The sequence below is a fragment of the Octopus bimaculoides genome, chromosome 13 (assembly GCF_001194135.2).
Source record: "Octopus bimaculoides isolate UCB-OBI-ISO-001 chromosome 13, ASM119413v2, whole genome shotgun sequence".
Classification (NCBI taxonomy): domain Eukaryota; kingdom Metazoa; phylum Mollusca; class Cephalopoda; order Octopoda; family Octopodidae; genus Octopus; species Octopus bimaculoides.
The window spans coordinates 25,248,350-25,261,292 of NC_068993.1; the positions used below are offsets into that span (position 1 = coordinate 25,248,350).

Here is a 12,943-nt window from a genome sequence, read left to right on the forward strand (position 1 = left end):
ATCCGGTTTCACCAGTCCTCAGTCAAATCGTCCAACCCATGCTAGCATGGAAGGCGGACGTTAAACGATGATGATGATGATGATGATGATGATGATGATGACAAATGATATATGAGCATATGCATGTATACATACATATATGTACATACCTACATCTACATGTATATATAGATGCATATCCGGGTACAGGACGTCAAAAAAGGAACGAGGACATAAACAAAGCACAAAAAACGGACTTTTTTTACGGACAATAGAATGAACACATAGGAAAACAGACGAGCCACTTATGGAACTTTTCCTTCATCAGCTGCCTCTATTCTAAACTGGGCGTTTCGAAGATGAGGCAGAACGCACTCATCATCATCATCATCATCATTGTTCATTGTTTAATGTCCATGTTCCATGCTGGCATAGGTTGAAATATTTGACAAGATCTGATGGGTTTAAGGATTGTCTAATTTAGTGTGGGCTCTATGGCTGGATACTCTTCCTAATACCAACCACTTTATTGTGTGTACTGAGTGCTTTTTCTGTGCCATCAGCACAAGTGAGATCACCATGCAAGACTATGAACCTCAAGAGAGGTGTCTTTATGTTGTGAGATAAGGCATTAGAGTATGAGAAAAGGACCAGAGCAGGAGAGTTTTATTGCTGTAGATCTACATGGTTACTCATGTTTTAGAAAAGAAGGTCGGTATGATTGAGGTGGATCTAGGAAGAGCTACAAATAGTGGTGATGAGGTGTCTGGATGAGTAGAATTAAGTGGGGACAGAAGAATCAGAAATGTGAGTGGGTAGATGTATCAGAGAGTGAGAGATGAGCAATAGCGTGAATATAATTGCTGAACGAGTGTTGAGGGGTGAAAATAGTGAGTGGTAGATAAGAAATAGGGGTGATCAATGATACATAGGGGTGAAGAACAGCAGAGTAGTAATGCAGATATAGTAGACAAGGAAGGGTGAAATTCTGATTTAAGCACCCGCTATAATCTCCAATAACTTCTTCAGTTTTTTTGAAATTTCAGAAAATTTTTGTGAATTTGTGTTCTGCATATGAGAATTCATACAATTATGCAAAATAATTTTATTGAGTGTGTGATTTAAGGGCAATTCTTTAGCTATTGTTTTTAGCACATCTCATGACCACTTGATACCTTCCTCGGTTCTTTGTCACTCTGACATGTATTGATGTTTTTCAATATTTTTCTCTCCATAGACACACTTTATAGATTGATGATGCACTCAAGGGTGGTCCAAACCATTCGGATTGTTCATATTTTAAACTCTGATTTGAAAAAGAAATTTGAAAATGAGTGGGACTTTAAGATTTGGAGGTGGGGGGGTGTTAAAAATTTTTATAAAAATTGATTTTTTTCATAATCATATGAATTCCAATGTGTAGAACACAAATTAGCAAAATTTTTCTGGAAATTCCAAACAATAGAAAAGTTTTGAGGGGTTTTATGGGTGCTTAAACCAGAATTTCACTGAGGGAAGGATGAGAGAGAGAGAAAGAGAGATGATGATGTGAGGATGGGTAGGTTACCATAGTGTGGATAGAAGAGAGACAGGTATAGTACATGTGGAAGGTGGGAAATGTATGGAGGTAGAGGAAGGGAAATAATTTGGTGGCTCAAGCAAAATGATTAGCGTAAAATGTAGATGGAGAGGACAGTGTGAAGGATGAATATGTAGTGAAATTGTTCTGGGCAGTTAGTGGTATCAAGAAAGACTGCAGTTGATAGGTGGTTGCGGTAGGGGTGAGGGGCACATTTTTGAATATCATTCTATACCTCCCTGTTTAGACATGTTTAAATAAGTATTTGAAATCTGAAATCGAAATCGAACTGAATCTGACAACTGGCACCCATGCCAACCTCTCCTTCATTGGACACTAAACTCTGCTTGCGAAGATCTGTTGCGGCACGTGAAATCGAAATCGTAATTGAACCATACTCAATGACTGGCACCTGCACCAGTGGAGCACTAACAGCACTGTCCAAGTGTGTTCATTGCCAGAGCAGCTGTCTAGCTTCCGTGCTAGTGGCCCGTAAATAGCACCATTTGAGCGTAATCATTACCAGTGTCGCCTTCTAGCACTTGTGCTGGTGGCACATTAGAAAATCATTCGAGCGAGGTCGTTGCCAGTGCTGCTGGACTGGCTCCCGTGCAGGTGGCACGTAAAAAAACACCTTTTTGAGCGTGGCCGTTGCCAGTACCATGTGACTGGCCCTTGTGCCGGTGGCACGTAAAAGCACCCACTACACTCTCAGAGTGGTTGGCGTTAGGAAGGGCATCCAGCTGTAAAAACTCTGCCAGATCAGATTGGGGTTTGTTGCATCCATCTGGTTCACCAGTCCTCAGTCAATTCGTCCAACCCATGCTAGCATGGAAAGCGGACGTTAAACGATGATGATGATGATGATGACATACATCATCATTAGTTAATCAAATTATAATTTGTAAAAGCTTTAGCAACAGTAAACAATCACATCAAAATGAGAACCATGATGTACTTTTAAGTATCTCAAATTTTGTTCTATTTCTGTGACCTGCTCACTGACACAACTCCACTAAGTCTATTGAAAACCAATTAGTGAGCAGATTTTGAAGCCCCACAAGTTTTCTGTTTTTTTCTTTTATTATGTTGGTTCAAAAGCTTCAGTAATAGTCACTATTACCTGTTGCCTATTAAAAATAACAACTTCGAAACAATTTTACTTCAAATAAGAAAATCAAATATCAAATCAGCTCTACACATTTCACGACCTAGTCCTAAGACAGGTTACTGAATACTCTGTAAACATTGCAAACCTAATCTTAACGATTAGTCCAAACAGACTTGCATTGACTGAGTTTTAAAGAGTCAGGTAGACTGCTTTGCAGTATTTGTTCTGATGCTCTGCACTATAAGTTCAATTCCCACCAAGGCCACTTTTGCCGTTCAACCTTTAAGGATTAATAAAAATGTTCCAACCCAGGAAAATGGACTGGCAGAACTTTGAAAATGTGTGACCGATGCCTTGTGGTATTTGTTCCAGCTTTTTGTGTTCTATGTTTAATTTCTGCCATCTTGCTATACACTTAAATTTTACCCCAAATTCTGATAATAAGGACACGACTGCTATTAGAACTTCTAACTGCAACATGTACAATATACATAACACACATACAAAACACCCATACACAAATATATGCACACAGAGATATCAAAAGCAAAAGCCCAATGTGAATGACAATCAGTAATTAAAGTCACTCTTTTTCAGCTCTACACAAAATGGTCATTTTTTGGCATCCTGCTTGATTCCCTCTTCCAGAGTATTGCATTATATTTCATTCCACATTTGGTAAGTTAGATCACCATTTTATTCCTTTCTACAATGCTTAAGAGATTAGGATCATAAATTATTAAAAAGGGACTATGTTTAACTAAAATACCTCACAGAAATTAATCATGACCCCCTGAATTCTGTCCTCAAATTTAATCAATGATAGCCTCTCATCTCTACAGTCTCAATAAACTGAGTTATAGTTGTGTGCTTGAGCCAATATCCTTGACAATACTCATCATTTTATGCTCATCATCATCAAACATCTGTTTTCCATTCTGGCTCAAAAGATTTCTGTGGAGCTGGCCAGCTGGAGAGCTGTGTAGGCTTCAATTGTCTCTCTTGACAGGGTTCTTATGACTGGATGCCCTTCCTAATACCATCCACATTACAGAATGTGCTGGGTGCCTTTCACATGGTAGCAGCACAAGTGCATTTCGTGTGGCATTAGCATGAGTGCATCTTATATGGCACTAGCAACATTAATAAATGTATTCTGAATAAAGTAACTAATACAATGTAAAAATGAACTTGCTTATTTCTTCACTAATTTATGTCTGAAGTCCTAAAGTAGATGTCTGCATACTTTCATACTATCACACACCACATTAATTCAGATAGAGGTGGGTAGTAATGCTATTTGTACCAAGTAGCTCATTATCTCAAGAAGAGCAGACAGATAGCTTATCCTCAGTAGAGCCTAACTCTAACTATTAATTGAATATATTTCCTCTCTTTATTGTACACCAACGCATCTCAATGAACTCTACTAATTCTTTGTTAACGCATCTCAATGAACTCTGCTAATTCTTTGTTATACCAACAACTCCTAGTTTTTTATTTTGTAGTTTTGCACACTGAGTTCCGCTATCATTTGTATGCAATTGAGTAAAAATAATATCTACCTTCAGGTAGAGTGACTGAAATTATCAGAATATTGTGCCTAAGGGCAGGACACAATGTCTTTTAAGAGTATTTCATAAATACTTTTATTGCTCCAGCTATTCTCCTCAGGGCAAATTTTACCTCAATTAGCCATGCTAAAATGTTGCAGTGGTAGAGAGCAACATCCTGATATAAAACCCCCATACCTTTAGGTAGAGAGAATATATCTGACACTCCACTTTCATTTTCACTCCAGCCTGGGATTGATTACAAAAACACACGCACGCACACACACACACACACACACACACACATGCACACAGAGGAACAAGGTAAACAATTTTGAGGGGAAATGGTTCAGCTGATTATATGAACTGCAGTATTTTGCAGGTTCTTTATATTACTGACCCCTTAAAAATGACTGCAAAGTTGATTTCTGCAGGATTTGAACTCAGAGAACTCAGAATGTAAAGATCCAGAACAACCACCATAAAGCATTTTGTCTATTACTTTAGTGATTCAACCAATTTCCATTTTCTAACGTGAACTAATAATGGACAATAATACAGAATATTTCAAGGAAGACTATATTAATTCAAGCACTTCTTCAGATAAACTTATAATTCTCTCTAAATTAACTCCTATTTGAGAACTACTGGCCAATAGCCAAGCTTATGACTGTACTTCTTAAGATAAGCTCCAAAAATCTAACATAGTTGTGGTTCCCAGCTAAATCCTGTGTCACCTTATTTATATTACAGATACCATTTAGGAAACTATAGATGTTAGAACTTGCTGTATTTAAGATCTCAAACTTTGAGTTCTACTGTCTATATTTTAAAGTCATTATAAACACCATATCTTATTCTTGTATATTTGTTTTGTTTTTAAGGCTTACTTTGACAGTAATACAGGAATTTGGGAGTTTGGTACAACGATGATGGTGATCCTCATTTTAATCATCTATCTACATCTTGGTATTGAGACATATTCATGGGTAAGTTTCACTGATTTAACTCTTCACTATAGAATATATTCAATATTTGTTTATCTTATAAACCATTGTTGATAAGCTTCACAAGATCTGATTTCTTTATCATAGTTGACTGCATATCTATGACTTTTCTAAAAGTTGTAGAGGTTTTAGTGATTGTTTCAACTTATACCTAAGGACAGGTCTTCTGTTATCATGACATCCCTCCATTTATTGGCCTTACAAAAGTATTTTTAGAATGTGGTCATTTTACATTCAAATAACAACAATATTACTAATAATTATAATAGAACAAGGAAAATATTGATAGTACACAAAGCATTTCATTCCCAAGAGTGACACTGATAGGTTGTACTACTTGTCTAGAAGAAAGGGTGGGAGAGGTTTGATCAGTTGCTAAGATTGTGTAGAAGCAGAGGAAAACAGCATAGGGTGTTATGTAAAAGTTGCCATGGAACCATTGTTGAAATATGTGAAGAAGTCTGGCAATATCAAAATTGATAATTGTGTAAAGAAAGAAAAACTTAAAGAGGAAAATTACATGAAAAAAGAAATACCATGGAAAGAAAAAAATATGTGCCATCAATTTGCAAGAGGTACGAATACCAAGACAGATGCAGAAGACCAGTGGTTATGGATGCAGAGGAATGATTTGAAAATAGAAACAGAAGCACTTATATGCACACCACAAGAACAAGCATTAAGGACTAACTATGTGAACAACAGAATTGACAACACTACTGAGAGTGACAAATGCAGAATGTGTAGTGAGAGAGGTGAAATGGTATGGCACATTGTTAGTGAATGCCCAAAATTGGTACAACACAACTACAAAAGAGAACATGACATGGCAAAAGTAATCCGAGGACTTCAAACACATGGCATGACCAAACCCCAGGAATTACTGAGAATAAAGACTGCAGAATCCTGATGCAATGATTCTGTGTGACCATCAGATCAGACATTGGAAATCTGACGTTGTTGTGGTGAACAAAAAGAAAAAAAACTTTCACGATAATTGACGTAGCATGTCTTGGTGACAACAAAATCAAAGCAAAAGAAGGAGGAAAAGTGAACAGCTATGACAGTTTGAAGTAGGAAATATTCAGGTTGTGGTCAATGAAGAGAGTGGATACGATATCAATAGTAATTGGTGTGCATGGAAGCATCAGCATTCAACTACCAACTTCAAAAAGATTGGTATACATGTAAAGATATAACACCTACAAAAATCATCATTGCTTGGAACTGCTTGAGTTCGCCACAGGGTTCTTGAAGCATGATCAGTAAACAAGTGTCACTTTAGTCTGCTGGTTCTGGATAGCTGACACTATCCATCATACCCTGCAAAATAAGGTGAGAGTTTTCATCAAATAATAAAAAGAAAATGAAGAATCCTTATGAAGATAGGAACCTCAAGTGATTAAATCTTGCCAATAAAACTAGTTGTAGGACTTTGGAACTGGTTAATATTTTGTTAAACTTTAGGTCATATTTTCAATAAACTGAATGTACGATGTATATGTATACAAATATACTCATACATGTTAAGGCATAACTAAATCAGGAGGCCTCAAGTTTGATTTCATGATATAGCACTGTTGACAAGTGTCTAGTGTCATAGTCTTAGTTTGATCTAAGTTTGGTGTGAAATTGGGTAAAGAAAAAAAAATAGGAACTGAAAATTTGACAGATTGGCTGTACCTGTAATTCAAAGGATGAGCCTTGTCACGCATAATGTGGCAAACTGAATCTGACTAGAGATCATATAAGGGATATATACTGTGGAATATTCAACCACTTAGACCATAATTCAATGAATTGGTAGTTCTGTTGATTAAACTAATGGAATAATCATAGTTGATGAAATTGACACAAAATTCATCTGTTTCCATGTATGTGTTGAGAAAATATAGTAGAAAATTATTTATTGGTTTCATCAAATATGGAGGTTTTTAACTTCTTTGATATATATTTAATAAAAATAATTCTTTAACCAAGGTGTCACGTAAAAAGCATTGCTGTTGATGCTGGTGCCATGTAAAAAGTACTGGTGATGGTACCACAAAAAAAGCACCCAGTACACTCTGTAATGTGGTTTGGTATTAGGAAGGGTAACCAACCATAGAAACCAAGCCAATACAAACTATGGAACCCAGTGTGGCCCCTGGTCTTGCCAGTTCCTGTCAAACCATCAAACTTATGCCAGCATTGAAAACAGACGTTAAATGTTGATGATGATGAATTCAAAGGATTGCTTTGTTACAATGGTAGAACATCTGTCATGTGTACAGGATATGTGGCTTCATGTCCCATGAGTAGCATTTGATTTTTTTTCTATCTAAAAAGGTTTTTTCAATCCAATATTTACATGGTATCATTTCATGTTCTCTTGAAGGTTTATAAATTCTTATAGCATCAGCAAAATTAATGAAAATATCTCCAAGTGCTAGATATCTATAATCAACCATTTTCAGAAACCTCTGAAACCAGAGTACCACACAATTACAAAGACATTATTGATAAATTCATCAGCATGATTGGCAAACTCAGGAGATTAATCTCCATCTCTGTTTATCTGATTTCAAACATTGCTTTATAACTAATTGATCCTAGCATCTTGACTAATATTTATTGAGAATCACTGAGTAATTTTTTTTTGTTTTCTTTTTCCAGACATGGATCCAATGGTTTCTAATGGTGATAAACTTTCTCTTCTTTTGGTGCTGTATGATTGTGGTGCATGCTTTCTGTTTAGATTGTGAACACCCTGGTAATCCTTATTGGGTCATGGAAAACACATTGGCCAAACCAACTCATGTCTTGATTGTTGTGATTACCTCAGTTATTGCTTTAATTCCCAGGTAAGCAGCAATGATTTTGCATCACTTCCTAATTTTGTTGTTGATTTTCCAAAGTTTCTATTTCCAATTCCTCCTCAGATAGAGAGGATACCAGTAATCTTTTCTACTATTTATATAAACTTGATTTGTTTACTTTGAGACTTGTTTTTCCAGGATTACGTGGGTTAGATGAATATTAATGTGACTTAGTTTTCACCCACATGCTTTCCCTTTCACTAACCTTTAACTGTTTTTCAAATAAGTGATCTCTAATTCCACACATCTTCAAAGGTGCAAAGCCAACAGATCATTTGTTGGTAACACTTCAAATGACAATGTCATTGCATGTAGTTCAATGATTTTCAGAAAAGCACAAATATAAGCATACACGCGTGCACGTAAATAGATATTTATTTACGACAGACTTCTCTCATTTTCTGTTTATGGAATCACAAGGCTTCATTCAGCTTGGGTCCATATAGGAAACACTTGCTCAAGGTACTTTGCTATGGGACTGAATATAAAATCATTTGCTTGAGAAGTAAACTTTTGATCCATACAGTCACGTCTGCACCTGGCCTTGTGTGTGCATGTGTGTGTGTGTGTGTGATGCTAAAAATAATCCAGATCACATGATATGAAACATCACAGAGATATGCCATATATCTCCTGTGAGTGTTGTAAGTCATTTGAAGCCACTTGGATTTGTGAATCTCTTTTGTGTTTGGGTAACCCAATGTTTAACTGACAAAATTTTAATGGCCCACTTTTCCATTTGCAATTTTTTGCTCAAACATAGAAAAATCACCAAATTTTTGAAAAGAATGATTTAAAGAACAGCAGTTATGTAACCACCTTCATTAGCTTATGGCTGATTCTGCTATAAGAATCTGTGCACTCTTAGCTGAGTGCTTCTGCAACATCCTGTTCCTCCTGAAGAAGCTGTGTGTGTATACTTATCTGTCAAATATGTATGCATGTATAGATAGAGAAATGTATGTGTGTAAGTCTTCAGTAAGACTGATGGTTTTCACTTTTCAGTGAGATAACCATTCACTTAGAAGAGCAACAGTGCTCTGTGATAACAAAACTAGGATGAATGGGTAAAGTAAACAAAGTATGTTTGTAGAAACAGAATGACTCTGGTGAAAAGAAAGTAACACATGTGGACAGTGGTAAGAGAAAGTGATGTATGTCAGTAAAGAGTTTTTTTATTTTATTTTATTACATATATAACATGTATGCATATGACACATGTATAACAAAACCACATTAGAATACAAATCCCAAACCAAAGAAAACGCAAACATGAGTGAAGAAAGAAAAAATGAAAAACAAAAAGAAGAAAGAAAGTAAAAACATCAATTCAGCACCAAGTGTCTCAATTGGTCTCACACCACAAGGCTCAATGGAACCTACTGAAGCAAGCCAGCACACTTGCAGTATTACCACAGGTGATGACAAGGCTAAGGTGTTGGAACAGCCAAGCACCTTCATGGGCATCAACTGACGCCTTGGTAAGGCAAGCCGCCAACAATGACAAGAACTTTGCTGTTAGCGGCCCAGCCACTCCAGATGTCTAAAACACTACAGGCTGGAAGAAATGGTTCACTGACAAGTCCTGATACGTAAGGATTTTGTTCCATTTGGCTATGGAGGCAGTGACCCTCGTTATCTGAGGGGAGAAGTGGTGATGACTGGCAATACAGATCTGATACGATCCTTTACACACAAACCCCATGATGAGCAAGAGAGGTTGCATGGCGAAAGTAGGAAGGTTATGGATAAGGTATAAAACTAGTGTTATTCCTTGTTGCATAGGCAGCATTTTATAGTGAACAGGAAATGGTAAATGATATATCATCATTATTCTGACATCCACTTTTCAATGCTCATATACTTTGAATGGGATTTGTCGAGGCATATTATCTACAGCTGGAAACCCTTCCAGTCACCAACACTCACCTGTTTCTGAGTAAGGTAATATTTCCTCATGATCAAACTTGTTTCCATAAAAGATTAGAGATGAAGCACACTATCTGCATGATGGTGACACTTATTTACAACTGTCATACAATGCCATGGCAAGGCAAGAAGACAGTAACGCGCACACACACACATATGATAGGCTTCTTTCAGTTTCTATCTATAAAATCCACTTACAAAAGTTTGGCAAGCCTGGAGCTATAGTAGAAGACACTGGTCCATACTGTGGGACTGAACCTGGAACCACATGGCTGAAAAGCAAACTACTTACCACACAGCCATGCCTCTGTGTGTGCGTGAGCGCATGCACGTAAACATACAAAGGAGAGAAAGAAAAAAAACAGTAAAATTATTTAGTATTTGCAATTATTTGTATATCTTAATGAAATATTTTACTCAGTGAAGAGGAAGTTGAAGCAGTTTAAAGATGAGGAAAATGGATAGAAAGTATTTTTAAGTCGAATATGTAGATTAGAAAGGATTTAGACATTAAAATATATATTCTACATAAGGGTTAAAATCCTTCAGTTTATTGACACTGACATTTGAAAAAAATTCTAAATTGGAATGGTTGTGGCAACTAACAAACTAACAACACTCTGCAATAACTGTAGGTTGGTTTTAATCTTGGCAAACCTAAATATTTGTGTAATTCAATCTGATTGGTTAGCTCTTCTAATAAACTTATACATGAAACATTTTAAAGTGTGTCAGTCTACATGTGTTCCAGTTATGTAAAGCTTATGTTGTTTTAATAATTATTTTATACTTTAGATATTATAAAACAAATATAACTTTCTTGAAGGGAATGTAATATATATTGACTGTAAAAACAAATTGATGTTAGCTGACATTCTTGTTTGTGTGTATGAGTGTTTTCTTTTTCTTAAATGGTGATTTTCCTCCTTTTTCTCATTTTAGGTTCTTATACCGAGTCTTTCAGTGGACATTTTGGCCTAATGATGTGATGAGTATGACGAAAAAGATAAAACTTCAAAACCAAGAATTGACATCAGAAGATAGTTTAGATATGACAGAAACCACTCCACCATCCGGTTTCAAGCGGAATAGGATTTGGACAACAAATACTAGGGAACCACAACAAGTATATCGGCGTCAGACAAGCAGTGAACACATATCACATCCATCAATTTTTAGCTGACATCTTCATGTTCATGTTTTCTGTAGAGTTGTTCATTTTTATTTTTTTATACATTCATACTCAGTGGTTAGGCCGGACGTAAGGAGAAGAGGAGTGAGATTGATTGTATGTGTGTATGTTGACCTCTTCTTTTGTAGAGGCATTCAAATTCTTTTACAACCTTTCATTTCATGAAACTTTTACCTTCAGTATAATTTTTATAAGTCCAATGCCCTGAAGGATCACAGAGAAGTGAATGATGCTGTAAAAGGTTTTGAAATATACACACAAACACACATAATGGTATAATTATTGCAACAGAAAATGCATGAACGTTTTTAAGGGTCAAAATATTGACCCACCCCAGTAAAATATTTTTACATATCATGACTTGGTTACTGCAATTAATGTCATCTACATCAACAATGCTGTGACAAGAAAAGACAATTTCCTTTTTCCGTGTTACTTTGTACTCAGATAGTCAATGACAACTCCACTGTCCAAATGTTTACAATGTTCTATGTACAATTTTATCAACTTTAAATAAGCTGAGTCTTTCCTTTTAATGTCATGACTGCTTTGAAAATTGTCTGGAACCAAAGGACATCATGAGGAAATTGTCTTTTTCTTCTTTTTTTTTTCTGAATGTGAATGGGTGATTATTAGATATACTAAGTGACTGTAAATGTTTTTTGATGTGTTTTATTTTTTTATTTCCAATGTGAATCTTTAAATAAAACAAAAAATTATTTTTGTAACTCATTACATTCTTAAAAGACTAAAAAATATTAAAGCAAAAAAAAAAAAAAGAAAACCTAACAACATCCAAAATCTTTCTCTTCTTGAAATTTGCATCAAACTCATAAGTATGTATTAAGAGTGAGATTATAAATCAAGCCTGGTTGGTGTACAACTGGAAACCAAGGAAATTTAAACATTTAAATTCAAATATATATTTGCACGAGTGTATATATATTTATATACACGTGACAGATCTCCATCTATGTGATTCTACTCACAAAGCGATGGCTGAAAACTTTGCCCAAGTGTGTTACAGTAGATTTAATGAATATGGGAGGCAGACCCTAAACACTTGAGTTTAATTCCACCATAATCTTGATCTGGTACTGTGTCTATACTTGTAACCCCTGAAGGAAGTACATAGAGTTTGTAAATCTCCACTTTAACATAGGTAATTATGTTTTGTAAATATTATCCATGTATCCTGTCACACTTTTTAGATGGTGGGATTGCTCTGATATTTGCCTGTAAATTGTTGAAGCAAATATTCTATTGTTGGATGGATGCCCTAATCCTAACTACTCAATTCACTGCCATTGATAGGATTTCAACTACTTGAGTGGTCAGTCACTGAACTAACTTTTTTATCATTTTCTCTTTGGCCAAGTTAGAAGCAGATGTCATACAATAAAGAAATCAGTGCATGTTGAAGCCAATGTACCACATACACATACATGGATCTATGTATGTATATATATATATATATATATATAATAATATTAGGGACAAAATCCAAAATTACAGGTAAAAAACTCAATTAAAATCAATTTATAAAAAATTAAAATTAAATTGAGCCTTATAGATAAAGTATATATAAAATATATAGTTTTAGGGAAAATAACCAATTTTCAAGAACTCATCGATGAAAATCCACTATCACATATAGAAAAATTAATAATTAAAAGCACAATAAATTAGTATAATATAAAGTAAAGTAAATATCATAAGATAAATATAATAAAAA

The 12,943-nt window shown here is 35.4% G+C and overlaps 1 protein-coding gene across 1 annotated transcript in view; it reads left to right on the forward strand.

Annotated features, from left to right (window-relative positions):
* The window catches only part of LOC106881894 (phospholipid-transporting ATPase VB), a 150,242-nt gene extending 138,306 nt beyond the window's left edge, over window positions 1-11,936 (forward strand). Inside the window, exons 20-23 of the mRNA XM_052972375.1 lie at window positions 3,267-3,347; window positions 5,107-5,211; window positions 7,885-8,072; window positions 10,959-11,936. Of these exons, the coding sequence (XP_052828335.1) occupies window positions 3,267-3,347; window positions 5,107-5,211; window positions 7,885-8,072; window positions 10,959-11,199 (615 nt within the window). The 3' untranslated portion in view covers window positions 11,200-11,936. The remainder of the gene's footprint in view (window positions 1-3,266; window positions 3,348-5,106; window positions 5,212-7,884; window positions 8,073-10,958) is intronic.
* Window positions 11,937-12,943: the final 1,007 nt, after the last annotated feature.